Here is an 18,226-nt window from a genome sequence, read left to right as displayed (position 1 = left end):
AGATTAATAAAGCCTAACTTGGATTGTTGAGGCTGATACGATATAAATATTTGAGAGTAACAAACTTTCATGACGAATATATTGATCAATATTCATTTTATAACATAGTCACATAGCATAAACAAAAAATGTTTGTCTGAAAAATCTGCAAACAGAACTGTTGAAAGACACAAAAAAACGAAGACATTGCAAAGAAGTCTTTATCTAGTCTTTGAGGATTTTGAAATGTTTATGAAATGTGCTGAACAAACATTTATTCTGAGGGTCGTTATTGTAAAGAAACTCTTCAGCTCAACCCTGGTGTTTAGCACAGCCATGATTGTCTGATCACAAGACCTGAGGGACCAATGTGTGTCACAAACAACACAACTCTTCTCTAAACGTTACACAGACAGTGATAAAACCTCAAACTGTCAGTGCAGTTACAAAAATCGTTTAATCTCAGCATTATTCGATCCCGTGTGAACTATCACAGCCTGTGTAGCTGGAAACGGATCAAAGAATGATGGAACGTGTCGTGAACACTGATCTCTGTAACCTTCACTGCTGGAAAACAACACCGTGTCTGCCATCTGTCTCTGCCAAGTGGCTTGCCTCTGTGTGCAGGTCAGGGCCACGTAGAAAAGAGAAGGCAGAATGGGTCGGCAGTGGAGAAGAAGTCTGCTTGTGACAGCAGTGCACAAACAGCTGGACAGTGAACGTCCTCAGAGGAGGGGACCGTTTTCCACAACGATGGAGCGGTTGTGGTTACTTCAGTTTGAAGCCTTTTCCACATGATTGTGGTTTCACATGCCTGTAAAAAAAGAGAAACACAGAAGGCCTTATTTATTTTATGAGCTTTATTTAATTCTAGTCGGATCAGGACATTTGGTCATGGCCATTAGCATGTTTTAAGAATATTATCTTTTGGTTCATTACAAAATTGGGATTGCTGTGTTTTCTGCAATTTCACTTTTCTATTTCAGGCTGTGTTTTTTAGATATGTTTTTTATTTGTTTTTATTTGGTGGCAACCAAATAAAGAGGCCGTGAGAGAGCTTCTAGGAACTTTTTTCCCTGTGTGTTTCTCTGCTAAACTCTTGCATTGCAAATGTGAAAGCCCTACGTGTGAGGTAGAGAAGTCTGGGGTGTACCCTGACAGCCCCTTTCTAAAAATGATCAAGAATCATAATCTAATCCACAGCCTGTGAAAGGCCTCTGAGGACACGGGAAGAAATGATAAAATGAATGGTTTGCTAAATTTCCTTATAATCATAAAAAAGTGTAATCTCATCATAAGCTTGTTTCTTGACATCACAATATACGAAGGGCCAGGTTGTAGAAAATAAGTTGTTTGTATGACATGTTGTGTTTTTACCTGATCCGAACAGCCACACTGGAAGACAGAGTGAATATCTGGCTGTCATATGAGGAAGGGTTCACACTTTTAAGTTTACAACTCGTAGTGTACGCATTTTGTTATCTTTGAACACAGCTTGTTGTTTCGCCTGCTTTCGGTCTTAGCTAAACTAAGTTTAACTTCGATAAGGTGACCATTTTTTATTTAACGTGCAGACATGAAACATCTAACTCTCTGCAAGAAAGCAAATAAACATATTTTCCAAAATTCAGTCTGATTCCTTTAACAACAAACTGTTTTCTTATGAATATACCCAGGGTCTGTGTGCAGTTCTTTATTTTTAGGGTTCTGCTGTTTCCAAATGTTCAAAGCAGGTGAAGAGCACACATAAAACAGGAAGACAGGAAGAAAGTGCGTCTGCTTTACGGATGCTTTTAGTCGAAACATCCTCTGTTCACCAGATATCACTGGTGTTCTGTTTTTCCTTCCATCCTGAAGCTATTAGGGGGGATCTGATGGTCGAGATACGAGCACTGTCACTCTGTTTTGATGGAAGTATGAGGCAAATACTGATAACACATCCTAACATCTCTCTCGCTCTGCTGTGAAGTAGTGTTAATTATCTCTGGGCCACAGAGAGGGTTACAAATGCAATTGTTTGACCCCTCACAATGTGCTTTACACGCAAATAGTTTTATGTTGTTCAACGACGTTGCATTATAAGTTTTATCTTGATTACAGTATATGTCAAAAAACTAACAGAAAACAAAAAAGAGGCCAGTCAGTGTATGCTTTTAAAAAGAGATTTTTTATGAACATAAATAAGGGTGTAAAACCACAGTGTTGATGTTTTCATTTCCTTTGGGGTGAAGCGCAGTCCTTATGGTATGAAGCAATAGCAAATTACTAGCTGTTCTCAAAACAACTACATTGTTCTGCCACTTTGAATTATAACCAAATCTTCAAGGCGGCTGTGTGACTTGGGCATGGTACACAGTATTTGGGCCTATAGTTTAACATTTGGAGAAACCCATTTTTTTTCAAAAACCCTCTTAAAATGTGCAAGAATGTCCCCCTTTCACCCTTTATTTAATATGATACATCCTGGACAGGGCTTTTGGGAATATCAGGGGGCAATTGTTTTGGGAATGTGACTGAAAAAGGGAAATTGAAGCAACATCCCCTCCCCCTCAGAGTTCCCAGAGACTGTAAAGCCCCAAACATGTTATCAGAGCACGTTTCACAACCTGCTGACATGAGAAAACCTCCAGCTATTAACCTGACAAGCAAACCCAATTAATCACTAACAAAAATGATATTAGCAGTTGCACACATACTGGGTAACTTATAAACAAGTAATGTATCACCAAACTAACCAGCTTCTGGTTGTAGCTCTATACTATAGACTGGTGTTTATCTTCTCATCGGCAAGAAAGTGTATAAAACCATTTCTTTAAATACAATTAGTCATTCACAAAAATAAAGTATTACACTTCACTATAAGCCAGCCCATTGAACTTGGCTCTTTTAAGATTTCCACTCCTGATGACTTGAGTGTCCTCACCATACACTCTCCTGTGTGTGCCATTCCTTTGTGATTGATGAATACACACGACTTCTGTTTGACAGCACAGCGCCGTGCTCATGGGCTGAGGAAGGCCTGAAGGAAGGAAAGAGAGGAAAATAAGTCATTCTTTCCGAGCCACTGAGGACAGACCCAAGAGCAAGTTGTTTTGGGGGGTAGTCTGCTCGGCATGAGAGACGGCTATTGTCCGAGTTGCTGCAGAGGACGGGGGGCTTTCGAGTGTGCACTGGTATGGTGAGGGGGCTCGGCGGAAGAGTGGGAGAGAAATTTGAATTTCTCCTAAACTCCGTCACATCGGCAGGGATTGTGACAAAGAGACACTTTGATAACCATATGGGCCAAGAATTGAACATTGCTTCTCCATGGTGATTAAATGTAATAGGAGGCATTCATCATAATAAATCCACCCACTGACATGTTTCTTCAGTGTTTCAGCCTGGGAAGAGTTTGGTAACTCTTGGTAGAAGAGAATAGAAGGATGAATAAAAAAGGTTAATGACTTCAGTTTAGTAGTGCAACTTGTTTTCTCTGCTTGGGGCAATAATAATTTAAGGGAAGTGAGGATAAAGAGTCACTTACACTGCAAAGAAATCCTGGCTTATCAAGTGCTTTCAGTTCTAAATATTAAAAACTGATAGTGAAATAAATCTGTCAGGGTGGAGTGATCATTTCAAAGGGTTTCCAATGGAAACTAAGAGTGTGTCGGGGTTTTGAAACATAAAACTTGATTTTGCACCAAAACGAGTAGATTTTTGTAGTTTAGCTTTGATTCTTTAAAATAAAGCCTGTGTACATCTCTTTGATATATTCTACTTTGCTTTGTGATACTCATGTACATACTAAGATCATGATGTTGGATGTATCAACATGTATTTTCCTTTAATGGAAAAGATCATATCTCAAGGGTAAAGAGCTTGTGATCTGTTATTATTCTATTTATCAAGTCTAGATTTATCAAGACTCAGGTTAATGAATAATTCAAAACAAGTGCCAAACATTGGATGGTTACAGCTTTATGTGAGAGCTGAAAAGATTAGTCAATTAATGGATGAGTGGAAGAAGACAGAAAATTAATCTGCAACTGTTTTTGATGAGTAATTAATTGTTTCAGACTTTTTTGCAAACTAAAATCATAAACATTCGATCGTTCCAGCTTCTAACATGGGAGATTCTTTTGCTTTATTTGTCAAATAAGATAGTCAAGAAAATAATTGGGGATTTTAGACTGTTGTGATATTTTATAGGAAATGACTGACACATTTATTTATAATGAAAACCATTGTTTGTTGTCGCTGTAATCATTCAATTTGGAAATCATTATAAACTAAGTGTGCAATTTTGGACTTCGCTGTTAACTATTTAGCTAATGATCTCATGGAGTTTTTTCAGAAACAATGAGTCATGAAGCAGGAAGCTGCTACTACAGCCTGCAGACTCATGAACATCCTGCAGATGCACAGACAAGGTCCTGAGAAGACGCTCAGTGACCTCCACCTCATCCTATTCATATCTCTCTGAGTCACATCAATAAAATCATCAGTGTCCTTTCCTGAAATTAGTCTTTTATTCCATTCCTCATTTTCCCACCTTTTGTCTCAGTCTTCCATCACTCCCTCTTTCGCCTGCTCATTGGTAGTGGGGCAACGGGTTTGAGGCGGAGGGTTTCTGAGGAATGCGGGGTCCTGCTCTGGGTCTCGAATCAGTCTGCACTCCAGTGATTTCTACTGTTCGGAGTTTGTGTTTTCCCAGGGAAGCTGCTGGTCGGCCGCCTACCCCCTGTCCTCTTTCTAAAACACACACACACACACACACACACACACACACACACACACACACACACACACACTACTACACAGAATGTAAATGTATGTGAGTTCAGTGTACTGGCTGGCAGCCAAAGTCATCATTGAATCCGATGGTCTGAACTCTACCTCCCAAAATGAACCACAAAGTCTGGGAACACAACACAAAACTTGAAGTCACGGCCACAATGACTGGTCGGTGCAGAAATGCTTATGTCACTATGGACAGTAGATACATTATCTTGTAGTGTGTTGGAGTTTGTAGAATTGTAATCTGGAAATATCTGCAATATTTCCCAAACCTTAATGGAATAGTTTAACATTTCGGGAAATCTGATTCATGAGTCATTCAAATGTTTTTGTCTTTTTAACATAATATAGGAATAGAACAGAATAAGGTTTTATTTCTACAAAAGTCAGTCTTTGAAAAGTCTGATATCTAATATTTCTGATCACAAGCCAGTTTTTCTTTCAAAAAAGAGCTTCGTGCTATACAGTAAGTGATAACTACAATAAGTTTTAATTATTTTATAGATAAAATGTAACTATATTAGAGCTTTTCAACAAGACAAGTAGCTGTGAGTACACTGCTAAATTTATTTGGGGCTGACACAGAGGGATAAAGAGATGTTTCTGGGGATTGGTAGAGCAGACAAAGGTGGAAGGACCGGTCAGATGCTCAAGTTTCTTTAAATGGTGGAAAGGAGCCAGCGGGTGAGAAGCCCAATTACTGTAAATCAGTCATCCGTGGGCCGTCGGCTCCTTGTAGGAATCGCGTAAAGGGGTTGGTTTGTCTTGCTGTCTCCGTTTCATCCTTTGCAAGATTCTCTGGTTTCCCGTGTAGGTGACCCTGCCTGGTGTTTTTTTCCTGTCGTTTGTTTTTGAGGCTATTTACTTATTTGAACTCAACATGAAAAGACAGCTTCCAGGTCTTAGTTAAAGATGGATTTCAGGGATTGTCGTCATTGACAAATGGCCAATCTATGTCTCAGCAGGAGCGGTGCTCTTGGGTTGCTGGCTGAGTGAATGTGAATGAAAGTAACATAGTCTTCTATCATGCTGATAAATCTGGAAGCTGCACTCTATGAGGCAGCTTTGGGTGTTAAAAGTAAAAAAGTTATTTTGTTTCTACTAAATAGCCTCCATCCTGTCATCATTTCAGCGAGAGGCCACATTCATAAAAATGTATGTTAGTGAATTTGAATACCTGGGAGCTGAATGAGTCCTAAACTCTTGTGCTAAAGTAGACATGTAATTGTGTAGTATCTATTAAGGACACTTAAGTAAAGCTGCAGGAGGTTTCAGATGAAAGCATGTCTTTTGTAACCTCTCGTATTTCAGAGAGGAAGGATTTGGTTGACCAGAAAACAAACAAAGGAAGCTGACGACTGGCCTGCTAAGACCAGAAGGAAGGTTGGCTACCATAAAAGGAGCAGGTCTAGAAGCAGAGACAAAGTAATGCACCGTACCTTTTATAGCTTCTTGCACTGCTCCTATAGGAGTATCCCTGTTGTGTCATTAAATGCTTAAACAAATGCTGTTTGTCAAGTGTCCAAAGGCTCGGAACAGGATTTCCCATGATCGTATCAGACAGTTTCCCCTTGCTAGTGTTGAAACAGCTCAGATGGGGAGGAAGAAGTACAAGCCAAGGAAGGAAATACTGTTCGGATTGCTCAGGATTGCAAAGCTTTTGTGTTTCAGTGACACTGGTTGACGTAATGGAAGGGTATGGCTCAACAAGTGACATTGTGTCGATGTAAATGAGATTGGGGAATTGGAAAACCCTGGTGATGGTATGAAAGATCACAATGCTGAAAATTGACTAGATAGTGTGCAAACACGTGACAAAACTGTGTGACGTATGCGTGCAACGCCATGTTGGATGATATACAAATCAACAATGGCGTCTAAAGCGAACAACAACAGCAATACAACTCCGACTTCTTCAAAGTATTGTGACTCTCTGGAGTCCTCTGCAAAGGCAAGATTCAGAGGAAAAAGTCCACATTTGCGGCCGTGACCTGTACACACTAAAGCCGTCGGATTATATTGAGGAATTAGATTCATTACCGCCGATTGAATATCCGGATATTGTGAACTACCTTGTGCTACAAACGTCGTGGGCAACCAACACATAAATGAAGGCATACAAGAGCTTAGTTGCTTATAATGTCTATGTTTCTGGCTGGGTTGGTAGTCTTCTTACCAAACCACTGAAAGATGACAGGGTGCTCGTCCATGCCCGTGTAAATCACTCTCAAGGGGCTCGAGATACACCGCTCAAGCCATGGTTTGTGAGTGAGAAGAGCGGCGATGTTATCCTCGCACACTGTGATTGTATGGCTGGAGTAAGCGAAGCATGTTCTCACATTGGTGCTTTGCTTTTCGCAACTGAAGTAGTCTCAAGAATAAGCAAAACAAAAACATGCACAGAAGAAAAGAGCAAATGGCTGCCATCACATGTAAAGAAAGTGCCTTATTTACCAGTCAGCGATATGGAGAAGTAAGGTCTTACAGTGTTCGGGTATATCATAAGCACAAATGTTTAAGTAAACATTGAAAACATAGCTTTAGCATGAGCTCTTAGCAGATATAAAGTGGACACCACACACACGGGTGAATTGTGCTTTTTCTTCTGTTCCTCACGAGTTATGTTGCTAAACCACAGTTTACAGCGTTCGGTAGACAGTAATTCATCCCTCTTTTGTGGATCGTTGTTTTTGATGATTGTAGGAAATCTAAAGAACCGTTTCTCTGGGTCACGAGTAGCGTTATGACCACAATTATACACTGCGCACACCATTGGCATTTTCTTTCAATCTTAGACGTTTAAATACAAAGAAAATTACGAAGCGTTGCAGCAACTCCCACGCGAGCGGGCGCTGTCTTGGTTGTGTATATCATCCAACATGGCTGATTTACGGGTTGGGACGTAAGCGTGACGTCACATGCACACAATCTATTGTTTTTATTTCTCACACACACACGCACACACATACACACAAACACACACAGTTTCTAAGGACAAAGACAATAATATTTCCATATTTTGTTAACAATTACAAACCAAATACTTGAGACCCAAACACAAATAATAAAAAGAAAAGGAGTCAGTTGATTGAAATGAAATGAACATAACTGAATTCTGCAGGAGAATTGAGCTCATTTCATACTTTTAACCTTTTTTTAAATGTACTATATTTTAATCTGTAATTTAGTTTAGTGGATATGGTATTTTGCAAATAAAACTGATTACAATAATACATACATTTCCGGTTATTTTTCACAAAGATTGTAGAAACTAAAAACTATGTTTAACAGTTATTATCAGTATTATTATGTTAATAACATTACTGCACTTTTATAAATGACTTAAGATTAAATTGTTTTATTCAGGTTGATATTATAGCATATTTATATTATATCTTAGCATTTATTTAAATGGTATGTAAAACATGCTTCAGTGATGTTTCGCAATCCCACCGGAAAGAAGAAGCGGAGAGGTCAACTGCCGCGACCAAAACAAATATGGCGGCCACAGTAACGACGTTAAAGCATATCGAAGCTTTTTTCTGTGTTTTTCTCCGTTTCTGTTGATTTATACTGCTCTTTTTACGGATGACTTATTTTGTAAACCGAGCGTTTAACTAGTGAAATGTTTCTGGACCATGTTGTGAACGCAGAGCCAAAACGAAACCAAGAAAAACAAACGGAAGTGTCCGCCTCTCGTTTGAATCTAAACATCCGCCACTGTAACGCGTGTGTTTACTATGTTAGCTCGTCGTTTCAACCGAACAAATAGGAGTAACAAAGTAATTGTATCTTCATTTTAACGAAACAAGGAATGGTGTGTTGTTTCGCCTGACACAAAGTTCACGCTAACAAGATGTAACGTCTGAGTATTTCGCCCTGAACAAATAAACACGACATGGACTTTGCCGTGGAGACCACCTGAGAGCACCGGTAGGTAGCTAAACTCAGAATTAATGATACATTACCATGGGTTTGGTGGACTTTATCATCTCCACTGTTGGAAAATGCCTGGAAGCAGTCTGTTTACTGCTGGACCTGAATTTTCTCATCGTCCACACCGTCGTACGGACTATCCTGGCGGTTATCACCTTTATAACCAACCTGCCCACCCTCCTTCTCAACTCAGTGGTGGAGCTGGGACACTTCACCGTGTTTTGCTTGATGTCCATGGCAGAGTCTACGTTAAACGTAGCCCACGGCACTGTCACCATGCTAGGGAGCCTGGGGCTGGCTCTGGAGGGGCTGCTGGAGAGCCTGAAGATGGTGGGTTACCTGTCCATGCACGTCCTGCTTCGTGGGAAGGAGCAGCTGTGTCGAGGTCTGCTGTCGGTGCTGGAGGGCTGTGGCATAGCTGTCAGCCTGGTGGTGTATTTCACCAACACTGTGGTCAACTTTGCACTCATTGCCACCCAGAACGTTTACTCTGTGTTGGTCAGTGTGTGGCAGACGGTCTCCAGCCCGCTGCAGAAGGTACTGGAGTTCACGCTGACCTCCTTCACCTTTCTGTACAGCAGCCTGGTTGGGACTACGGCTTTCCTGTGGTCACCGTGTAAACTGGTGTTGGACTTTCTGGTCTCGCTGGTTCACATGTTTATCAGCATCTTCATATTGAACATCTATGGTCTCCTGCTCACTGTTACTATCGCTCTAACTACCACAGCCTACCTGAATCCAGAGCTGACCCGACAGGCTGCTGTGCGAATTGTGGATTACATCAACTCTTTTCCGGCCTTGCGAAGACTTTATCTGGCTCGCCACCGCCTCACTTCAGCCTTGCAGAGCACCCAACATTTTGTACGTGGTGCCGTGCAGCGCCTGCAAAGAATACTCCATCACCTCTACCGGCTAGAGAGAGGACTTTGGCAGCAGCTGTCTCGACTCAGCAGCCAGCTAGGTCTGGCACTGAGGACACAGCTCAACAGGGACAACAACAACAGAGTGCGCGGCGATGGCGACCCCGGAGAGGAGAGGCGGGACCCCCCAGATGGAAGAGCAGGAGATGGAGCCCACCAGGAACTGTTGGATTTAGTTTTGCCCTCATCAAGCACAGACAGACCCCTTAAGAAGCAGTTGTCTTCAGGCAAAGACGGTAAACCTCTGCCTGCTGAGAATCTGCTGACTCTGCTGAAGGAGCAGGAGGACAGAAAGAAGTGTGTGATCTGTCAGGACTGTACCAAGACGGTGGTGCTGCTGCCATGCAGGCACCTCTGCTTGTGTAGAGACTGTACGAACATCGTGTTGAGGCAACCCATATACCAACAGAACTGCCCGCTCTGCAGGCACATGATTCTCAACACTATGGACGTGTATCTATGAGGCAACCAACGGAAGTGGATCTGTAGACGTCTGATCGTCTGGAACAGCCTTTCAATATCTAAACTTACCACCACTGCAAGTATGACTTGTGTGTTTACTAGGTTGTGTTAAAGGATAAGTCTGGTATTTTTTTGCAGTCAACAATCCTCATGATAAGACCAAAAGTAACAACATGTTAGCCTGTCTCTTGACACTTTCCTGCTTCTCTACCCTGAGGGTGGCACTCCCTAAGCCTATTCATTTTCACAGAAGATTTCAATCTTAAAAAGCAGCTCACAAAGGTCACTCTGAAAAATGTTCTCAACCTCAAATAGTACAAACCGATGTAAATGTTTAGACTACACAGACGATACTTGTTAGTAAGTTTAATTCATTGTTGGTTCTGGGTTTATTGAAAAACAGAATATCATCAAAGTTTTAGGAAACGGATGCTAAGAAAACACATACTGTGTCCCACTTCCAGACAACATACATGTATACATGCAGTATGTACTATATACTAATCTTTATAGTATACTGATTTTGCAGTTTGTATATACAAAATCAACATAAATATATATAGCATACTTGCACCGTCGGATGTCAATCAAACTACAACATTAAAATGGCACTACGGTTTCATCACCTGTGAGCCGCTCCTGCATGTGTTTTGTGCATTGCATTGTGGGTCCATCAACAGTACAGAGCACTCAAAAAGCAAGGGTTTTTTGTTGTTGTGTGTTTTACCTGATGTTGTTCCTTTTCCAGTGTGAGCTCACGACACTCAAATCCTGCATAGAGTTAGTGTGTAGTATGGATTTTGGGACACACCTGTTTAGATATTCCAGTATTGCCAATTTGAGTCTCAGGTCTCGTAGCCATGTTAGCCGATCAGTGCCCTCCCTGATGCTGAAATGTTTCTCACCGCTCATGTCTTAAAATGTTGCGCTTTCAGTGGGCCAAGCTGTGACAAAGATACAAGTAACACTGTGCTTTATTGCATGAGTATACAAATGATTTCACACATGCTGTATGTACGAACGCTGTATGTGTGACAGTGTATTCGAAGCAACACCATAACCGTTTTGTTCTGTTGCAAAAAGCTTTTATCATATAAATATACTTCTGTAAACGATGACCACTTCTCACAGAGCCATGTAAAGATGCTGTTCTGTGTTTAGGGAAGGAGATTTGATAAAATACAGCTTTATTCCATTTCTTTTGTTCTATTGATAGGGTTTATATGCTTATTCCAGTCTTCCACCTGAGGCACATTACAGTTGCAAACACTCATAATCCATAAAAGGTTTTCCCTTTCCTTTTGTTATTGTAATAAAATACAGCTTTCTGTTGTATAAAAGGAACATAAACTAATAAGGCTTTACAATTTCATTTGCTCTTGTTTTCTCATTTGTTACCGTTGAAGCTGAGGTGTTCATCGATTGGTGTTTACAGGGTGATAGTTGTGACCCCACTAAATGTGTTATAATAGATGGTGGGGGGTGTGGAGTCAGATCTTTCATGTTTATTTTTCTTTAAATAATTTGTAAGATTTGAAGATTTTGCAATGTTTTTGGAGCCATGTTATACCAATTACTGACATTAATTATGTCCCTTACTATGTAAACAGATATCATTAATGAAAGTGGTCTGAATGTTAGTTTTTGATAAGGTTGTAAATGACTTCTAGAGACCAGACTGTAGTTATTATAGACTGCCCCTCTAAGGTATTCCTAAACGGTAATGGCATTCCTAACCTAAGATTGCAGTGGATGTAAAACAGCTGATATGAGCATCATCTGCTGTGTGAGACGATGTGGTTTGAAGACATGAATGTAACGTGTGTGTTTTAAAAAGAATACTGTGGCTGCCACATAACTGGCAAGTCTTCTGTTTGTAATAAAACCACAATGACTAAAAACTGTCTCTTCTGGTCTTGTAAATGTTGTCACTGCTGAACTCTTAGACTGTCACGAGACACGTGGATATATCCAATAATAAAGTAAATGTATTAGCGCTGAAACTAACAATTGCTTTTAATATTGCTTCAACTACAGCTTATCTTATTGATTGACTAGTTAATCATTACGTCTAAAGAATGACAACAAATACCCATCACTAGTTCCAAGAGTCCACGGTGATGTCTTAAAATATCCTGTTCTGTCCTGCTAACACAGAATCTAAACATATTCACTGTCATAGTAAACTATCTAGAAAATATGTAGATTTGAGAAGCTGGAGCTAAAATTACTGACATGATTATCAAAGTAGTTGCCAAATATTTACCACCAGGGGATTATGAACCCCAGGGGGCATGTGGAAAGATAGTGGAGTAACTCAACAGAAATGATGATTTGGTTAAAAAGAAATCATTGATAAGATAACAGATTGGTCTGATGATGTCCTTGGGAATATTTATTGTCACAATAGCCAATACACTACCAGCTACAATAACGAGTCTGAGACGAACTACAGAAAGGCCTTTATACTTGGATTGTGCTGCGTTCAGGTGCAGCTCAGAACAAACAGCAGCAGACACAAGACGTTATGACTCGTTACATTAGGAAAAGCACAGGTGTAAATAATAACATTAATGACGGCTGAATTGTATTCAGCTGCTTCAGCTTCAGGGTCCTGGCATTGTTCATGCTGGCTCACACTGTTATAAATACAACAGATTGTTAATGTTATTAGCTTTTTCTACTACAACAAGCTGTTAAAAAGTCAGAAGTGAACCGTGTTTCCATTTTACATCCCTACCAACATAGTTCACTAATGCTCACATATTTCCATCTTTGGCCTCTGGGTCTTTTACCAAATTTGGGTTTTCTCACGACGTCCACACAGCCTGCTTTATGCCCCGAGGGGCTTTCCTATGTGGAAGACGACACAGATTTTTACAACAGGGGCTACACACGATTACAGATTCCTTTCACTTGTCGACGTTGTTTCTGAAACCAGAGATAATGCAACGGCTGAGTCCAGAGATCAACTTTCATGTCTTGCATCTGGGAAGATAAAGCGAGTGTTTGGGGGGCTGCAGTAGGGCTGCAGGGTTAGAGGAGTGGGCCCCTAATGGTCATATGGGACCACTTCTACCACTGTATGAGTTATTCACCAGAGCCTTGTGGTTTACATCTTCATTCCCGTTCCCAAAGTTTGCTCTAAAAATATCCCCAGCTGCTGAGATAAAAGAATGCACTCAATGACATCAATCTACAATGTATTTCAATTTTAGTGTTTGCAGTCATAGAGAGATTTAAGTTTGTTCTTATTAATGAATGTGTCTCTGAACTTGACATTGGCATCTTTTATTGTTGATTGATCCTCTAATTAACCGGCACTGACATCATTAATGACTCAGCAGGAGACATGATATCTTTAGAAGTGAGAGGTGTGCGCAGTTTTCAGATGGACGACCACAAGCTAAACTCTCCTGTGAGAGATCAGAAAGGGCTTGTTTATTGTCTCCTGACCCACGAGCCCAGCATCAGTAGCGTTTACGTGTTAGTTGTAAGTGAGGGTGGTGTTAACAGAGGAGGGGAAGTTGAATATCAGGGGGAGAGCGGGGAGGAGTAAACTGAGGAGAGCTTTATACTCCGGGGATTTGACCTCTTCTTTTCGACTCCCTGGCCGGGAGCAGTGTGGGAAAATGTCAGACTCGTGCACTCTTCCCTGCTTCACTCAGGCTCTACTTTTTCTTTGTTTGTTTATGATCCCTGTCCCAGACTATTTATTTATCCATCATCTCTAAACTATTTGCTTTAGTCTTGGTGTCTTAATGAGTGGGAAAACCTCCTCCTTCCTTCATGCCATCATCACAGTGAGCATGCTAAAATGTCAAAGATGGTGAATTTACACCAGCTACAAACAACGATGGAGGTCAGGGTGACCCTGGCTCGTGAACAATAAGAGAATTGACCTGCATAGATGAGCTATAGGAGAGTTTTACAGTACGTTTCTATTTCTGACATTCCATGATGCAAAGACAAATACAACAGCTCAAGAGAGACCAACATGTCGTACACAGAGGAGAAAAAGATAAAATAGAGAGGAAACAATTCTGTTAAATGAAGATAGTAAACAATCGCTTGACGGTAATGTGAAGAGATAAAGAAGAAGAGACAGGCAACTCATTAGCCCTGGCCTCCACTCAACCCTGACTCAACTCGAATCAAGAGGTTTGTTGTAATTAATCCAGATAATCCTGACAGCCTTGAATAAATGCAGTGTGTGATGCATGGGCCACATGGTGATTAAAGCTGGATGATAGCCATCAGGTCGGAGGTCTGATTATAGGAGCCCCCGTAGTGCTTGAACTTTCCCCTTCGGACTGAGAGAAATGAGATGCTGTGACATGCTCCACTGTTCCAACACAAAAAGGATGACGAGGGCTGAAAGAGTACTTAAAACTCTTGTCTTAATTATACTGTTACTGGTTGAAATACAGCGCCTTTAAAATGTTTTTTTTGACATTTATAAATGTTCTGGGATTATTGCTGTGTCAAACAAAAGAACTGACGTGCTCAATTTAAATGACTATGAAGCTTAATGGGTGCCGACCGGAAAATAAATCAGTGGAAAATAAGTATTAAATAATTGTAAAAACGCACAGCAGCAGAGGAAACGGACGTGTTGCAGCACTCTGCTTTCCTCAGTGTTTCTGAGACCACTATCAATCCTCTCCTCTTTATTGTTTTATAAGATTGAATAAAAGGGTATTTAATGTGGCATTTTTTTTTATACTGACAACATAAAACGACCATTTAATGTTAAATTAAAATGGATTTTTACAAATAGAATATACAAAAGAATATAGGACACACCTAAAGCTTTATCGGTGCAGCCAAATGGTTTTAGAAGCCACATCATCTGGAGAGGTGTTTAAATTGATTGTAGTATACATTCACCTGTATTTCGAGTCTGTATCGTGGCAAAAACCTACACCATGAAATGAATATGTTATATGTGCACTGTTTTACTCAAGAAGAACGAAAAAGAAAGCTACTCCAGTACACATTACAAACATACTGGAGCTCTTTTGATCGCTGGTTTAAGTTTGAATTTACTTTACTAATATCTGATTCAATAACACTCTCCAAAGACTGATCTGTGAATCTTTTCCTGACCTTACAAGGGAAACAAGGTTTAAAGTAAACTTCAGTGGAATTTCCTCTGGGTTGTGACATCACAGCATAACTGCAGTCTACAGTATTTGTTCAGTGCAATGTTTCAGCAAAAATCTATTCCAAGCACATTTGTTGGTCTCTATCCAACAATAACATGCAAAGGGAGTCGTAATAGATTACTTGGGATTACTTTTACAATGTGGAAACGTAGACTATGAGAAGCATTAATGAGAATAATATGTTTAAATGCATATAACGTAGTCCTCAACATGTAATACAAAGTCATAGTTGTACTGTAGTTGTTATCGGTGGAGCATAAAACCCTCTCGCACTCCTCAGTGGTTGTATCAAGTTAATCGTATTGTGCGCTGATCTGGAGACAGTTCAAAACTTAATTTAGTAGTCACAGATGGTCAAAGTAAGTATCTTAACTATGCACCAGCTTTCATACATTTATAATGAAGAGGGAAGAGTGCAGTGTGGATCTGTATGATTCACAAATGTGTTTTTTTTTTTTTATGAAAATGATCCCTCTGGGTTTTGCACTTACAAAAATTAAAGCACTTGAGTGTGTCCACTTAAATGCCAATATTTTATCACTTAAGGCATTCATTTATCAGTTATTTGTGTAAATCTGTCTTTCATTTTGCACCAATAATCTCTTGACAGCAGATGTTTCAAACATCTGATTTAGAAAGAAATCACATATTGTCTTATACTAGTTTGTAAATTGTGATAAATAGGAATATGAATCAATAGAGTCCCTTTGTAGCTACTGGAACAGGTGTTGACCTAATAAAATCCTAATGTGCTATACATTCCTGTGTGACTCCTCTCTGACACACCAGCCAGTGTTGCACACATCATAAAGGCACCGCAGGGCTCAGAGGCTGTTGATACAGATGGTTGAAATGATCAGTTCTGCCCACGTAATCTGAAGCACAAAGTGATGATACATGATACACTTCTATGCAGATGTCCCTGCAGACAGTCGCTGCTGCAGTGATGCACCACTGCCCCCTGCTGGACAAAGTTCCAACTACAGCTGAGCCATTGATGGAGGTCATGCCAAATCACTGGGAATAAAACAGCATATTTCCTGATGATTCCAGCTGTATGACTCCTTGTGAGTATCAGGAATATTTAGGCTTTCAGATACATTCTCATTGAGGGCAATGAGGTTGTGAATTGTTTCTGATCATTTGAGGATTTTGACGACCTGATGAGAAGTTTATTTTCTACGATTACGGACAAATTACAAATTGTTTTTAATTGATTTTACACTGAATGTCTTTAAATTGATTCCTCAATTGATTTGAAATGTAGTCATGGGATTCAGGCTTTAAAGGTGTAGTTTGTGAAATATGCTTGCTCACTGTCTTGCTGAGAGTTTGTGTCCCTTAAGACATATTATGCTCATATTTAAGTTTATGCTTTATACTTTTTGTCATACTGGAACATGTATACATGCTTTAATGTTAAAGAAACACATACTTTTTTTCATAAAGTCTGTCTGAATATATCTGTATATTCTCTGTGTGAAATGCTCCATTTTTGAAGGTTGTAGAAACGTCTAAATGTTTTCAATAAAACTGTGTATTTATGAGCAGAAATGTTGAAGTATTTCTTTAAAAAAAGCCTCTAAGCCATCACGTAGGAACATAAAATATACAAAAATGTAATATAACTTAAATCAATTCATAAAATGGTAAGGAAATAGAGTTTTACAGACGGCTAGTAAAACATATCTTACAGTGGGTGGCCTTCTGTACATTGCATGCACTGACTGATGTCTCACTATAATAACTGCAGAACCAAGGCTTTGATCCAGACTTCAAACTGTTTGCCCTTCTTCGCCACAGACACCCGTCGACCAATGAGAGCTCAGTATTTCAGAGAGTGATGTCACTGCTTGGCCATCTGCGTCGAGCAGAGCAATTTACAGGCCGTGAACTAATGGAAATAACTGATCGATGCCAGGGGAAGATTGATTAACTCCCTGCTTCTCTCATTCTGCCCCAGGGGGAAAAGTTATGAGGACATATTCAAAGCTTAATTATGTGTAGGAGTCTCAGGGAGTGATGGGAAAATAACATTTCCTCATGTGTGAGGCGGCGTATACTTGACAGGCACAAAGACTTTACTTTGGGTTTGGTCTTGTCGGTGTTTACCCTCCTAAATAAACAACCCTGCCTCAAGAAAGATGTCAAGAGAGACTCGGCTCAGTAAACTGGGAAACTAATACATGTTATTGTTGTTTTAAACTATCCCCAGTGACGAGAAGAAGGAGACGACTTACACCAACCAGCTCACAGTGTTGAAGCGAAGCTGGAGAGTCTCACAGCGTTTGCTGAAACCATTAGGCCGAGGTAAACAGCGGTAGATCCAGTGGAAATTGAATATTCTCCAGCCTTTTTCATTTTGGTATTTACTTTGGTAGTGCTTTGCCTTAGACCAGAGGGTTGGGTGTCGGATTGTATTGATAAAAATGTCAAGTGAAAGTTGATCAGTCTGGCAATGGTGGAAAGTGAGTAAGTACGTTTACTCAAGTACTCTACTACTGTACTATATTATATATTATATTATAGTATTTTCATTTCATCCTACTTTATACTTCTACTCCATTACATTTCAGAGGGATGGATTGCACTACATTTATTTAAGAGCTGTAGCTACTAGTAACTTTTCAGATTATGATTGCATTTTGAAAATATGTGATGATCTTATAAAAGATGATGCATTATTAAAGATAAAACCCAATCTTTGTGACTTGTGACCCCTCACAAAGAAGCAGTGGGTTGGGGCCCCCTGGTCACATTTCAGATGTCTACCAGCTGTTAGCGGCTCCAACAGAGAGGGATTTCCCCTCTAAACTTCTCACGTGGTGCCATTTAAATAACACTTTGAGACTCAATGAGGTGAAATGATCAAAAGCAAGGGGAGAAAAAGATTCTTCTTCTTCAGTTATCTGCTGACACTGGGTTAGCTTGTCTCCTATAATGTAAACTATTGGACTAAGATACATAACTAACTGTATGTAGTAG

General features: G+C 40.0%; 1 protein-coding gene and 1 long non-coding RNA gene across 2 annotated transcripts; one reads left to right on the top strand and one right to left on the bottom strand.

Moving 5' to 3' along the window:
* Positions 1–2,127: 2,127 nt before the first annotated feature.
* On the bottom strand, positions 2,128–6,661 carry LOC115018023 (uncharacterized). The gene is made up of 2 exons (XR_003833311.1): positions 4,511–6,661; positions 2,128–2,998 (listed from the first exon to the last, which is right to left on the bottom strand). It is a non-coding gene; the product is annotated as an uncharacterized LOC115018023 (long non-coding RNA).
* Positions 6,662–8,214: 1,553 nt separating this feature from the next.
* Positions 8,215–11,975, top strand: rnf26 (ring finger protein 26). The gene has a single exon (XM_029446818.1). It carries the CDS (start codon positions 8,725–8,727, stop codon positions 10,072–10,074), a length of 1,350 nt encoding a protein of 449 aa, XP_029302678.1. The 5' UTR covers positions 8,215–8,724; the 3' UTR covers positions 10,075–11,975.
* Positions 11,976–18,226: the final 6,251 nt, after the last annotated feature.

Source organism: Cottoperca gobio, chromosome 13 (assembly GCF_900634415.1).
Source record: "Cottoperca gobio chromosome 13, fCotGob3.1, whole genome shotgun sequence".
NCBI classification, from domain to species: domain Eukaryota; kingdom Metazoa; phylum Chordata; class Actinopteri; order Perciformes; family Bovichtidae; genus Cottoperca; species Cottoperca gobio.
Note: the sequence above shows the minus strand (reverse complement) of the source record. Positions and strands in the feature narration are given on the sequence as shown.

Coding starts and splice junctions, on each gene's coding strand:
- rnf26 (XM_029446818.1), top strand. CDS start 8,725: ATGGGTTTGGTGGACTTTATCATCTCCACTGTTGGAAAATGCCTGGAA.